Here is a 13,454-nt window from a genome sequence, read left to right as displayed (position 1 = left end):
TTCAGCTCCTCTGATTTTCCTTCTGGTTTTCTCTTTCCTTCTTGTTGTAGAATTTTCAGTCAGTCGACTACCTGTAGCTCTGGGCGATGTCCACTCTACATTTTAGTTGTATTCCATTGAAATTGTTGTCTGCTGCTGCGGTTAGGTGTCTACCCGAGCAGCCATCTTGGATCCTCCCGGAAGGGGAGTTATTACAATACTAGAGGCCCTGTGCATGAAGTTCATTTACAGGCAGGGTCCCTAGGCCTGGCCAGTGATCAGGGCCCATCTGAGCCTTTTGGGGGCCTTCCTTTGTTCTGTGCTGCCCCCCTGGTGATCAGCACACGTCATAGCAAGTGGTCAACTTGGACTCCCAAGGGGACAGTTGAACTAACTCCCAAGGGGACAGTTTGCATATTAGTCTTTTATTATATAGGATGCTGTTCCTTCGTGAGAGGCTCCCCCTGCAGGAGTCTGTGTGCACTGCTAGGAGCTTTGCTCTGTGAGGTGCATCTGGTTTCTGCCCCTTTCCGAGTTGGTACCAACATACTAGGGGAATTCTCTTCTTCTGTTGTCTCTGCCACAGCATCCAATCCATGTCTCTGGAGCCACAGACACATCTAACTCAAATGATAGCCCTGCTGGGGGAATGCCCAGAGTTTCAACCTGCTTCACTAGTATTTTTCTCCTTCTCACAGGGAGCTTGCTGCTCTGATCCCTAGTCCCACATATACCCTTTCTTTACCAGGCAGTGCAAGGGACAGGGGCACTGTGCCAGGTAGACAATAAAAGTCCTCCAAACTTTATGCCTGGCCAGTGTTCTCAGTGGTTAGAGCATCAGCCCAATCATGGAAGGGTTGAGGGATCAGTTCTCAATCAAGGGCATGTACCTGGATTACAGGTTGGATCCCTGGGCCCAGTTGAAAGACATGCAGGAGGCAACCATTTGATCTCTCTCTCTTTCTCTCTCCCTCTTTCTCTCTCCCTCCTTCCCATCCCTCCTTCCACTCTCTCAAAAAATCAATACGAAAAAAATATCCTTTGGTGAGGATTAAAAAACAAAACAAAAAAAGTCCTCCAAAATTTCAAAATTCCTACAAAAAAAAATTGTACCTTTCACATCTTCTAAGAGGTTAGATGTCACCTTGTCAATCACAGCCTCTGGGACAACAAGCATTGCACCCAACCATCAGCTCCCAGAAACTTCATGGTGGTGACTGGGGCTTAAACCGTCAGTGGGTTAACTGCCCGCCTTCTCACAGATATTCCAGCAAAATGTGCAGCGTGTCCGGCAGCAAAGGAAGTCCCCACAGGTCCCATGATCTCATCAGTGCAAGGGGCCCCTTTACTGATGTGGTGAAGCACAGGCACAGGTGTCTGCCCACCACCTCACGACACTGTGGGCCAGGCGTGTAGCCCTGGGGAAGCAAACAGAAACACAGGACATGCGGGCCTGTGTGGGATCAACATGTTTTCTTGACTGAGGATCTGGCCAGGCTCCCAAGCTCTGACACTCTGCTTATTAATGGCCTTCACTCTCTACCTGCAAGGTGTGTGTGTGTGTGGGGAGGGGGGTGTAAGGCGGAGCATGGGAGTGGTCCATGCTCCCATTTACCATACACAAGCCACACCGGGCTATTAAAACATTAGGGCAGGGCATAAGCTTCCCACTCAAACGAACAGTTCTCAGATAGTTCCTCCTATTTGCTTATGCCCTCTACTGGGGCAAGCCAGTTCCAGCATGTGCTAATTGCAAGAGTTTCATCCACAGGTTGATGGAACTTGGGGACTCAACAAAGGCTGAGTCACGTATGGTATCACCCGTTGGGAATGGCTGAAGGCATTTCCCCCAAACCGGAATAGGATGACCATTGGCTGCCGAACAGCTCAGGGCATCTTCATCTACGTGTTATGGCCTCCTACTGGGTCTTGAACTTTCTGTGGATTAACTGCCCATCCTCTCTCTTGCCAGAGGGCAGGGTGTGTGGTAACCTTGCTCATTTCTCTGCCTCCGGAAGCTCAGAGAAAAGCCGTTGCCCCAGATCTCATAGCTGTACGGACCACACCTGCCTACTTTCCCTGGCCTTCTACGGGAAGCTGGCTGCTATATCAGGAAGCCAGGCTGTAGCCTTAGCTGGTTTGTCGCTGTGGGTAGAGCATTGGTCTGCGCACTGAAGGGTCCCAGGTTTGATTCCGGTCAAGGGCACATGTCCCTGTTGAGGGCTTGACCCCCAGTAGTGGGTGTGCAGGAGGCAGCCAATCAATGATTCTCATTCATCATTGATGTTTCTCTCTCTCTTTCCCTCTCCCTTCCTCTCTGAAATCAATAACAATATATTTAAAAATATAATCTAGGTGTAAGTATATTCTCTTATCACAAACATTCTCTGAATCTGGAGAAACCCTGTTGGCCGGGGTTGTTGTTCCTATTGAGGGGAGCACAGTCTACGACCCCGAACACGCCTTTGGAGATCCTGCCTGTTTTAAGCTGTTGCTTTCAAGAAACAGCGGCCTCAGGGAGAACCCTGCCCCTCTCCCTATCGGCCTGAAAGGGATTCAGAGGAGGACCTGCTCCAGGGGGAGCCATCACAGGCCTCTGCGGTTTAACGTGAACGAGGAGGGGAGGACGGAGAGGACACGAGCGAGGCCCTTTGGACCCAAGTCCCGGTTGCAGGTGGCCCAGCAGACCTCCCTTCCCCAGGGCAGGCACATGGGCCCCCTCTCTGTACCTCCAATGGCACCAGGCCCCCAATGCCCCGCTGCCCTGGGGGCTCCCATGGCACAATACAGACATGTAATGAAGCTGTCATGTGTGATAACAGTCCCTGCAAGCAAGCTGGCTGTTGGTGCCTGTTCCCCTGTCTGTGTTACATGGATTAGGAGTCTAGCCAGAACCACTAGAAAGTGGAAGGAAAGTGTGTTTTCCACCCCTACACTCTGCTTTGCTTTTCCTGGTATGAAGGGGTCCCATGGCATGGGAGCATCATCAACTTCCTCATCAGAGATCACAACGCCCACCTCTTCGCTCTCCTCACTTCCCTGAGATTCCCCGCCCTCGCTGCCAATCAGACTTGGTCACAAGTGCTTGGACCTTAACCTGAGCGAACAGAAGAATGGTGGCGTCACCGGTTTATAGGGAAAACCCACAGCTTTCTGTTTGCAGGGCCAGGACTAGTGCGAGGGGAGGGAGGCACTGGCCTTGGTTGGGGGAAAGAAGTGTTGGGTCCATCGGACTCAGGTCAAGAAAGCTGAGGAGACTGCTGAAAGGTGGACAGCAAGGCGCACCGAGAACCCCCTCAACGTCACACTAACGCGGGACCCCACATAAGCACCCTTCTTTTATGCCTCCTCACCTGTGCAGAGAATACCTGAGCCACACTCGTCCTCATGCACTCAGGTCACAGAACTGCCTCGAGAGTATGATGAGTCCCTGAAAGGTATTCTGTAGCACCGGAGGGGACTTGGTGGGCGTGCAGCAATGGGACAGTACCTAGTGCCTTCCCCCTTCTTTGCTTTCACCAACAGGTCCTGGCATATGTATCCTTCCTCATATCCTACTGCAAGTGTACTGTCACTCTGGGGACGGAGGTAGGGAACACTTCAGATTAGAACCTAGAAGGGAAGAGGGTGCCCTGTCCTGGTCCCCCTTTTAGCAGGACTAGGCCTGGTGGGACTGCTGCTCTAATAACAGAAATACATCAGAATTACAAAGAGCCAGGACAACAGGTCAACCAGGAAACATCGGTAGGACAGCTAGAAGACTCCTTAAGCTCCCTAGGCGAGGGAGTTAGTCCTGCAGAACTGGAGGGGATTAGATTTATTGTTCCTAAAACAAGGAGGCTTGTCTTTACACAAACCATTCATCAGGGAGAGGCTGAGTCAGCTCAGGAAATGCTAAGACTTAGCCTGACTCAGGAAATGCTAAGACTTAGCCTTAGGAAGGAGAAGGGCCGCAGGACGTTGGTGTGAAAACCTGTTCACGTGGTCACCACGGCTGACTACCCTCTTGTAGGCCACAGCTTGACCCCTGGTCCTCCCGCTCCTCATTTCACTGTTTGGCCCGTGCTTTGCCATACGCTTACTGAACTTCATCCGAAGTAGAATTCAGGCTGCAAAGCGCATGGTCCTCCACACCCATCACCTGCCCATCCCCGGGGAAGGAGGGAAGGAGTCTGAATAATCTATTTGATTCCCCGTGAAGACCAGCAGGGAACGTTCTGGGCTGCAAACACTGCACAGCTCCTCAGCCTCCTGGAGGCAGGAGCCTTGGGACCGAGGGAGGTGGAGCAGGTCACCGAACAATGAATGGGTCGGTGGGAGTTTGGAGGGAGGTAGCGGTTCACGCTCAGGCCCAGCGTGCCAGGCGTTGCACCTGTGCCCTGAGTTCCTTGGAAACGGCTGAAATCACTGTTGTCACCTTTGGGTTGTCGTAGTAACTGTCCCAACTCCCTCTTGTGGATTCCGAGTATGAATTTGCTGTAACACCTGAGGTCGGCACGGCAGTTCGGTCTTTACCGCCGTGAAGTGCTGCAACTGTGGTCGCTGGCCGGCTTGATAAAGGCTCATACATTTTGATCTCTGACTCCGGTGGTGGTCTCTTGTGGGTCACCCCATAACAATCCCCATCCTGATCCTGTGGCTGCTGAGTGACTTTAAGCGGTCCAGGCAGAAGCATATTCCTCCTCCGACAGCCTCCGTGGCCCCCAGGGTCCCCTGAGACAGCAGCAGGGATGCTCAGGGAGCTCCTGCTGGGTCACTACGGAGAGTGACACCAAAGAAAGACCCACTCACCTCTCAGCCTCAGTTTCCCCAGCTGGGGATTGGACCAATGATGACTCTGTCTCTTCAGGTCACAGTCCACAGGCACTCAAGGCTGGCATGCCCTAGGCTTCCGGTCACTGCCTCTGTCCCCTCCAGGGACACAGGAGAAGGGCAGGGCCTTGTGATGGGGTGTCCTCTCCCACAGGAGCTCACGGGCCAGCAGCCAGCCCACAAGGACCACACCCATAATTTAGCAGCAACAATGCACCTCATTTCTGGGAAATGAAAGTAAAAGCTAACCTGTTCTCTTCCTACAAATGCTGGGTTTTGGAAGTTTTCATTGGTCAGCATAGATCCTATGGTAATAAGGAGGCAGCTCCAGCAAGTATAAAAGTTCTAGGTTTCTTTCCAAACTCCCTCCCCGGCTCCCACGAATCCCTCTGGATGGCACCCACTTCTTGCCACTACTCCCGCTTGCCCATGGATGAGAACCCCAAGAAGCTTGGGGACTGCAAGCTGCCTGTGTGGGTGGGGATTGTGGGAATCCTGCTGGGCCTACTGGTGGTGGTTCTGTCTGTGGTGGTCGGCATTCTCGCTGCCAAGGCCAATAGCCCAGCTTGCAAGGATGGCCTCCGAGCTGAGCAGGAGTGTCGAAACATCACCCACTTCCTGGAGCAGGAGCTGACCCAGGCCCAGGATGCCTTGCGGGGCACTGAGGCCCAAGCAGCCACTTGTAACCAGACTGTGGTAAGTGACTGCCCCTCCTAGAGAGGCCCTGTGCTTGGGAGGATCCCAGGGTCCAGGTGCTGGGGGACCCCGGGTCCAGCTGGAGATGGAGATAGACCTTGAACCTGCCCCTAGGCCCCTCCATGGGGAGCCTGGATTTCCCCACCAGGGTTTGGGGAGCACAAGTCCCTCTGGGGTGCCAGTGTGGGACCCCAGAGAACCCATAAGGGGCCTCAGTATCCCCAGTTACATGTGGATGAATCTGCAAACTCCAGGACACTGGTCTAGGGTGGCTGGGGACTCCCCCCGGGCACAGTCACAGGGAAGCAGAAATCCCCTCTGGGGTGCGGATGGGGACCCCACCCGACTCCGAAGAAGGCAGGGGGCTTTTTCTTTCTTTCTTTTTTATTTTTATTTTTATTGATTGATTTTAAAGAGAGGAAGAAAGAGAGTGAGAGAAACATTGATTTGTTGTTCCACTTATTGATGCACTCATTGGTTCATTCTCGGTACGTGCACTGACCAGAACTTGAGCCCACAACCTTGACATATAGGGATGACGATCTTACCCAGGGCAAGACAGGGGCCCTTGATACTTCCCCTGCATCCCTAAGAGGCAGAATTTATGTATTTTATTGATTTTTTACAGAGAGGAAGGGAGAGAGATAGAGAGCTAGAAACGTCAATGAGAGAGAAACATCGACCAGCTGCCTCTTGCACACCCCCTACCGAGGATGTGCCTGCAACCAATGTACATGCTCCTGACCGGAATCGAATCTGGGACCTTTTAGTCCACAGACCGACGCTCTACCACTGAGCCAAACTGGTTTCAGCAGAGGCAGCATTTTAATTGGGGTCTTGATATGGGGTCCTTGAAACTCCCTCTGGACATAGAACGTGGGTTCAGAAATCCCATGTGTTCTGGGCTTGAGGGGACTCTAACTCTTCTTGGACAATTGCACAGAAGATCTGGAAATCCCTCCTAGGCTTTGTGCCAAGAGAGCCTCCAATTTCTCCGGGGGGGGGGGGGGGGACGGTTGCTTGAAACTCCCATTTTGAGGAACACTCCCTGAGAGGGTGGGAGGCTGTGGCCATTCTGCAGGGTAGAGACAGGTTCAGAGAGGGTTGGAAGGAATCCTGAAAGGGGTTTGGGCCTGGGGAGGGGGCAGGGCCCAGGGACAGCAGCCAACCCCACCAGGTATAAGCCCCAGTTTCCAACACCCTCACTCCTCCATGGCATCCCAGGAGACCCTGAAGATTTCCCTGGAAGAGGAGAAGGCTGGGGGCCGCAAGCAACAGGAGCTGGTGCAGAAGCTTCAAGGTGAGAAAAACAGGCCTGACTCCAGTAGGGAGTTTGCAGGAGCAGGTCAGGTGTGAAGAGGAGGGAAGGGGAGGGCGTCGGGATTGGGGTCCTGTGAGAGGGACAGGACCCAGTCCAGTGGGAGTAGGAAGGGGCAGGCATGCCTGACTTCCAAGGTGCACTCCCCAAATGAAGGCGGGCTAGAGGCGGGTCCTGTCCAGAGGTGGGGCCAGGAGAGGGTGCTGACACACTCTTTCTCTCCTAAGAGGAGATCAAGTTATTGAATCACTTGCTGCAGAACAAATCCTCAGAGCTGCAGGACAAGTCCCAGGAGCTGGAGCAACTAAGGTCAGGACACCCACCACCCCAGGCCATGCCCCTTCCAGCTTCCAACCCCAAGACCTAGGGTCCCCTCGGCTCTGAAAAGTCCCCTTGCCCTGGGGACAAAGTTGGAGTCCCAGCCTTGGCCCTCCAGCCACCCAACTCTGGAGCCACCGGCCCCTCTCCTGCCCAGTGATTGCTGAGGAAGGAGAGCAGATGTGGAGGGCCTTCGAGCCCCAGTACCTGGCAGCCTGCTGATTGTTCCATCTCCCCCTCAGACAAGAGAATGAGGCCTTGGTCTCTGCCAAGTGCCCCCCCAACTCCGGGATCAGCCTCCATCTCTCCATGGTCCCTGTGCTCCTGACCCTGAGCCTCCTGGCCCTGCTGGCCTGAGGTCCCAGGAAGCCTGCAGGTGAGGAGGGGGCTGGACAGGGATGGGAGGAGCTAGGACAGTCAGGGCCTGGGTGGTGGCCTGCCTGGGGGAGGAGGCTGGGCGCTGAGGAGAGGCCTTTGGGAGGGAGGGGGAGGAGTCTCAGTGAGGAGCTGTTGGGGCAGAAATAGAGCAGTGGGGACCCGCTATGCCATCCTGTTATTCCTATCTGCAAAACCGCCATGTTCTCTTCTGATCAGGCAAAGCCATTCTAACCTGGCTTTTCGATGTTCGCCCAGGGCCATGAGGATGAACTGCAGAATGCAGTCTGGCCATAACAAATTTGGCGAAGCGGAAGAGCGTCAGCCTACGGACTGAAGGTCCCCAGGTTCAATTCCGGTCCAAGGCGTGTACAGTGGTTGTGGGCACATAGCCAATGGGAGGTGTGCAGGAGGCAGCTAATCGATGTTTCTCTCTCATCGATGTTTCTAACTCTCTATCCCTTTCAATTCCTCTCTCTGTAAAACATCAATAAACTATGTTTAAAAAAATAAATAAAAGGAAAGAAAAAAAACAGTCTCCTTTTCTGAGAGTCTCTCTCTCATTTTGGAAAGATAACAACCTGGTCCCAGAGGCGCTCTCTCCCATTCGGCCTGCACTATCCTAATAAATCTTCATAGCATTCAACCCATCTCTGCCTGATAATTGACTCAAAGAGTGACAGGCACCCAGACCCACCTGTTGTGGGTGTTAAAGGGAGGGGGTCCAGGCAGGAGTGGGGTGAGGCTCAGGGAGGGGTTGGGGAGAGTTCTGTCGCCTCAATCCCGCCCTGACTCAGCCTTCTTGTCTCTTAGGCCACCACCTGGACCCTCCTGTTTGCCTTTGGGTTCCCTGACCTGGCCAGGCCTGAGGGCCAACACTGCTGTGGGGAGGGGACGGATGGGGGAGGCCGGGGCCAGGTGGCAGGGGGTGGGTCATGTGCAGCCTTAGAGGTGGGGAAGCATCAAAGTTGGCCCAAAGCTGCCCCCCAACCCCCAAGACAGCAGGTCAGAAGTGGGAGGGGACATCTGTCCTTTGCTGTCATGGTTTCTGGAAGGGAACTCTTTCTGGGGTCTTTGGGTTCCACAAAATTAGCATCCCCTTTTTGGGGAACGAACTTACTCTGTAGTTCTTGGAGGATCACTGTGTCAGTCCCAAGCATCTGGGACCCTTTGATGTCTACATCCAGGCTACCTTGCTCCTGAATGTCCCCAGAAACCCACAGGGTTTGGTCAGCTACCACCCACTCACTGCCTCCCCAGCCCTCTTCTCCGATGGATTCATCCTAAAGGACTGTCCACCCTTCCCCCAGCCCCATCAGTGCCTCCTCAGTGCTCAGCATTCTAGTCTTCTCTCCTCACTGTCTCCTGAGGCTCCTGCTCCCCATCCCTTTCCATGGAAACTGAGGCTGTGAGGAGAAGGACACCTTGTCTGGTTCCCCATCCCCTCCCCTGGAAAGTGCAGGGCTGGCCCCGCTGGGTGTGGCTCAGGTGGTTGTGCATCTTCCCAAGCACCAGAAGGTTGCCAGTTCAATTCCTGGGCAAGTCTCATGCCTGGGTTGCAGGCTCCTTCCCGGCTAGGGGGCATGCAAGATCCTGCCAATCAATGTTTTGGTCTCACATAGATGCTTCTCTCTCTTTCCCTGTCCCTTCCCCTCTTCTTCCTCTGTCTCTAAAACTCAGCTAAGCCCTGGCTGGGTAGCTCAGTTGGTTGCCGTGTCCTCCCAGTATGCCAAGGTCACAATTCAATCCTCAGTAAGGGCACAGACAAGAATCAATCAATGAGTGCATAAATAAGTGAGACAGCAAAACGACATTTCTCTCCCTCACTCCCTCTCTCTCTAAAATCAATCAATCAATTAAAAATAAAAATCAATTTAAAAAATAAAGCCAGCTGAAACCAGTTTGGCTCAGTAGATAGAGCGTTGGTCTGTGGACTGAAAGGTCCCAGGTTCGATTCTGGTCAAGGGCATGTACCTTGGTTGTGGGCACATCCCGGTAGGGGGTGTCCAGGAGGCAGCCAATCAATGATTCTCATTCATCATTGATGTTTCTATCTCTCTTTCCCTCTCCTTTCCTCTCTGAAATAGATAACAATATATTAAAAAATAGAAGCTATGTGGGAGTACATTCTCACAAACTTGAGAGTCTCATCAGAGATCACAACGCCCACCTCTTCCCTCTCCTCACTTCCCTGAGATTCCCCGCCCTCGCTGCCAATCAGACTTGGTCACAAGTGCTTGGACCTTAACCTGAGCAAACAGAAGAATGGTGGCGTCACCGGTTTATAGGGAAAACCCACAGCTTTCTGTTTGCAGGGCCAGGACTAGTGCGAGGGGAGGAAGGCACTGGCCTCGGTGGCAACATTAGAAGAGCAGGAAAATGTTACTGTTATCATCACCCCCATTTCACAGTGGAAACTGAGGCAGAGGGGGCATTGCTTGCCCAGAGTCCCACAGGGAGGCAGGGTGCTCACTCACAGCCTTGGCCTCCGACCAGCAGGGCTGGTCCCGCGTTGGCCCTGTGGTGTGGAGGCCAGCACAGCGCAGCTCACACAGCTCCGCTTCCCCCAGGGCTGTGTCCTTGCCCCTGGGGTCCTGGGCTGGGAGAGAGGCGCCTGCTCAGAGGCTGCACAAGCTCCTTGGGGACTCCTCAGCAAGGGCATCCCCATCCTGGTCCTGTGGCTGCTGAGTGGCTTTAAGCGGTCCAGGCAGAAGGATATTCCTCCTCCGACAGCCTCCGTGGCTCCCACGGTCCCCTGAGGCAGCAGCAGGGATGCTCAGGGAGCTCCTGCTGAGTCACTGCGGAGAGTGACACCAACGCCAGCCTCTTGGGCGAGTCCCCGGCCCTGCCCACTCCCAGCCCACCACTCACCTCTCAGCCTCAGTTTCCCCAGCTGGGGACTAGACTAATGATGGCTCTGCCTCTTCAGGTCACAGTCCACAGCACACAAGGCTGGCATGCCCTAGGCTTCCGGTCACTGCCTCTGTCCCCTTCAGGGACACAGGAGAAGGGCAGGGCCTTGCGATGGGGTGTCCTCTCCCACAGGAGCTCACGGGACAGCAGCCAGCCCACACGGTCTAAGTAAATACAGTAATGTAGCAGCAACAACGCACCTCATTTCTGGGAAATGAAAGTGAAAGGTAAACTGTCCTCTTCCTGCACATGCCTGGTTTTGGAAGTTTTCATTGGTCAGCATAGATTCTTTGCTAATAAGGGGGCAGCTTCAGCAAGTAGGAAGTTCCAGCTTTCTTTCCGAACTCCCTCCCAGGCTCCCCCAAATCCCTGTGGATGGCACCCTGCTTTTACTGCCGCCCTCCTGTGCCCACGCATGAGTACCCCAAGAAGCTGGAGGACCGCAAGCTGCCTGTGTGGGTGGGGATCCTGATGGGCCTATTTGTGGTAAGTCTGTCTGTGGCAGCAGTCCTTTTGGCTGCCAAGGCCAATAGTCCAGCTGGCAAGGATGGCCTCCGAGCAGAGCAGGAGTGTGGAAAGTTTGCAGACTTTCTGGAGAGCAAGCTGTTGGTGGGAAGTTTGGGTGACAGGGAGGGCGGCAGACATAGCAGCCAACCCCATCAGTTTCCAATGCCCTTACTCTTCTAAGACATCCCAGGTGACCCTGATGATTGCCCTGCTAATGGAGATGGCTAGGGGCAACCAGCAACAGGAGGTGGTGCAGAAGCTTCAAGGTGAGAAAAACACAGGCCTGGCTGCAGTAAGGGAGTTGGCAGGGGCAGGTCAGGTGTGAAGAGGAGGGAGGAGGAGGGCCTCAGGATTGGGGTCCGGGGAGAGCAGTGGTTCTCAACCTGTAGGACGTGACCCCTTTGGAGGTCGAACGACCCTTCCACAGGAGTAGCCTAAGACCATCAGAAAACACAGATATTTACATAATGATTCATAGCAGTAGCAAAATGACAGTTATGAAGTAGCAAGGAAAATGATTTTATGGTTGGGGGGCACCACAACATGAGGAGCTGTATTAAAGGGTTGTAGCATTAGGAAGGTTGAGAACACTGGGTGAGAGGAACAAGAAGTGTAGTGGAAGAAGGAAGGGGCGGGCATTAAAGACTTCCAAGGTGCACTGGCTCCAATGCAGGCGGGCTGGAGGCGGGGTCCTGTCCCCAGGTGGGGCCAGTTGAGGGTGCTGACACAAGCTCTGTCCCTCCTTAGAGGAGATCAAAACATTGAATCAGGAGCTGCAGGAGAAATCCTGTGAGCTGGAGAAACAATCCTCGGAGCTGCAGGACAAATGCATGGAGCTGCAGAAGAAATATGAGGAGGTGAAACAACTAAGGTCAGGACACCCACCACCCCAGGCCACGCCCCTTCCTCCATTCAACACCAAGACCTAGGGTCCCCTGGACTCTGAAAAGTCCCCTTGCCCTGGGGACAAAGTTGGAGTCCGTGCCTTGGCCCTCCAGCCACCCAACTCTGGAGCCACCAGCCCCTCTCCTGCCCAGTGATTGTGAGGAAGGAGAGCAGATGTGGAGGGCCCTGGAGCCCAGCACCTGTGGAGCCAGGCCTGGCAGCCTGCTGATTGTCCCATCTCCCCCTCAGACAAGAGAAGGAGGCCTTGGTCTCTGCCAAGTGCCCCCCCAACTCCGGGATCAGCCTCCGTCTCTCCATGACCCCTGCTGGCCTGACAGTCCTTGTGCTCCTGACCCTGAGCCTCCAGGCCCTGCTGGCCTGAGGTCCCAGGAAGCCTGCAGGTGAGGAGGGGGCTGGACAGGGATGGGAGGAGCTAGGACAGTCAGGGCCTGGGTGATGGCCTGCCTGGGGGAGGAGGCTGGGCACTGAGGAGAAGGCCTTTGGGAGGGAGGAGGAGGAGAGTCAGAGAGGAGCTGTTGGGGCAGAAATAGAACAGTGGGGACCCGCTATGCCATCCTGTTATTCCTGTCTGCTAACCGCCATGTTCTCTTCTGATCAGGCAAAGCCATTCTAACCTGGCTGAGCGATGTTCGCCCAGGGCCATGGGGATGAACCTCAGAATGCAGTCCCTGCTCCTTCTCTGAGTCTCCTCTCATCTTGGAAAGATAACAACCTGGTCCTAGAGGAGCTCTCTCCCATTCGGCCAGCACTATCCTAATAAATCTTCATAATATTCATCCCATCTCTGCCTGATAATTGACTCAAAGAGTGACAGGCACCCAGACCCACCTGCTGTGGATGTCAAAAGGAGGGGTCCAGGCAGGGGTGGGGTGAGGCTCATGGAGGGGTTGGGGCGAGTTCTGTTGCCTCAATCCCGCCCTGACTCGGCCTTCTTGTCTCTTAGGCCACCACCTGGACTCCCCTGTTTACCTCTGGGTCCCCTGACCTGGCCAGGCCTGAGGGCCAACACTGCTGTGGGGAGGGGACGGATGGGGGAGGCCGGGGCCAGGTGGCAGGGGATGGGTCATGGGTAGCCTTAGAGGTGGGGAATCATCAAAGTTGGCCCAAAGCTAACCCACCCTCCCACCCCCTGTCCGTCCAAGCCAGCGGGTCATGAAGTGGGAGGGGGCTTCTGTCCTTTGCTGTCATGGTTTCTGGAAGGGAACTTTTTCTGGGGTCTTTGGGTTCCACAAAGTAAGCATCCCCTTTTGGGGGGACGAACTTACTCTGTAGTTCCTAAAGGATCACTCTGTCAGTCCCAAGCATCTGGGACCCCTTGATGTCTACAAACAGCCTTCCTTGATCCAGAACATCCCCAGAAACCCACAGGGTTTGGTCAGGTACCACCCACCACTGCCTCCCCAGCCCTCTTTTCTGACGGATTCATCCTCAAGGACTGTCCACCCTTTCCCCACCCCCATCGGTACCTTTTCAGAGCTTAGCATTCTATTTTCTCTCTCTCTCTCTCTCTCTCTCTCTCTCTCTCTCTCTCTCTCTCTTTTTTAACATTGTTCATTATAATAGGATATTTACATAATTTTCAAGCAGTCACAAGTTTAGTTTATCTTTTAAGAGTAAACCTCAAAGGGTG

The 13,454-nt window shown here is 54.1% G+C and overlaps 1 protein-coding gene across 5 annotated transcripts; it reads left to right on the top strand.

Moving 5' to 3' along the window:
- The first annotated feature begins 5,058 nt into the window (after window positions 1-5,058).
- LOC118725967 (bone marrow stromal antigen 2) lies at window positions 5,059-12,600 on the top strand. 5 transcript variants are annotated; one of them, XM_045585797.1, is made up of 6 exons: window positions 5,065-5,487; window positions 6,712-6,787; window positions 11,666-11,739; window positions 11,782-11,789; window positions 12,053-12,204; window positions 12,423-12,600. In XM_045585797.1, exons 1-5 carry the CDS (start codon window positions 5,185-5,187, stop codon window positions 12,183-12,185), a joined length of 594 nt encoding a protein of 197 aa, XP_045441753.1. In that variant the 5' UTR covers window positions 5,065-5,184; the 3' UTR covers window positions 12,186-12,204; window positions 12,423-12,600. The 5 variants fall into 5 exon arrangements, with proteins under 5 accessions (XP_036306168.1, XP_036306169.1, XP_045441751.1 ...); XM_036450275.2 differs by lacking the exons at window positions 11,666-11,739; window positions 11,782-11,789; window positions 12,053-12,204 and adding exons at window positions 7,033-7,114; window positions 7,366-7,499 and having other exon boundaries at window positions 5,059-5,487; XM_036450276.2 differs by lacking the exons at window positions 11,666-11,739; window positions 11,782-11,789; window positions 12,053-12,204; window positions 12,423-12,600 and adding exons at window positions 7,033-7,114; window positions 7,366-7,499; window positions 7,718-7,896 and having other exon boundaries at window positions 5,059-5,487.
- Window positions 12,601-13,454: the final 854 nt, after the last annotated feature.

This window comes from Pipistrellus kuhlii, unplaced genomic scaffold (genome assembly GCF_014108245.1).
Source record: "Pipistrellus kuhlii isolate mPipKuh1 unplaced genomic scaffold, mPipKuh1.p scaffold_m20_p_21, whole genome shotgun sequence".
NCBI classification, from domain to species: Eukaryota; Metazoa; Chordata; class Mammalia; order Chiroptera; family Vespertilionidae; genus Pipistrellus; species Pipistrellus kuhlii.
The sequence above is the reverse complement of the archived record's forward strand: the minus strand, read 5'-3'. Positions and strand labels throughout refer to the sequence as shown.

Excerpts from the sequence above, each read along its gene's own strand:
- LOC118725967 (XM_045585795.1), top strand. The coding sequence starts at position 5,185 with ATGGCACCCACTTCTTGCCACTACTCCCGCTTGCCCATGGATGAGAAC. Across the intron at positions 6,788-11,665 it reads GCTGGTGCAGAAGCTTCAAG|AGGAGATCAAAACATTGAAT; the intron begins GTGAGAAAAACA and ends GTCCCTCCTTAG. Across the intron at positions 11,790-12,052 it reads GAGGAGGTGAAACAACTAAG|ACAAGAGAAGGAGGCCTTGG; the intron begins GTCAGGACACCC and ends TCTCCCCCTCAG.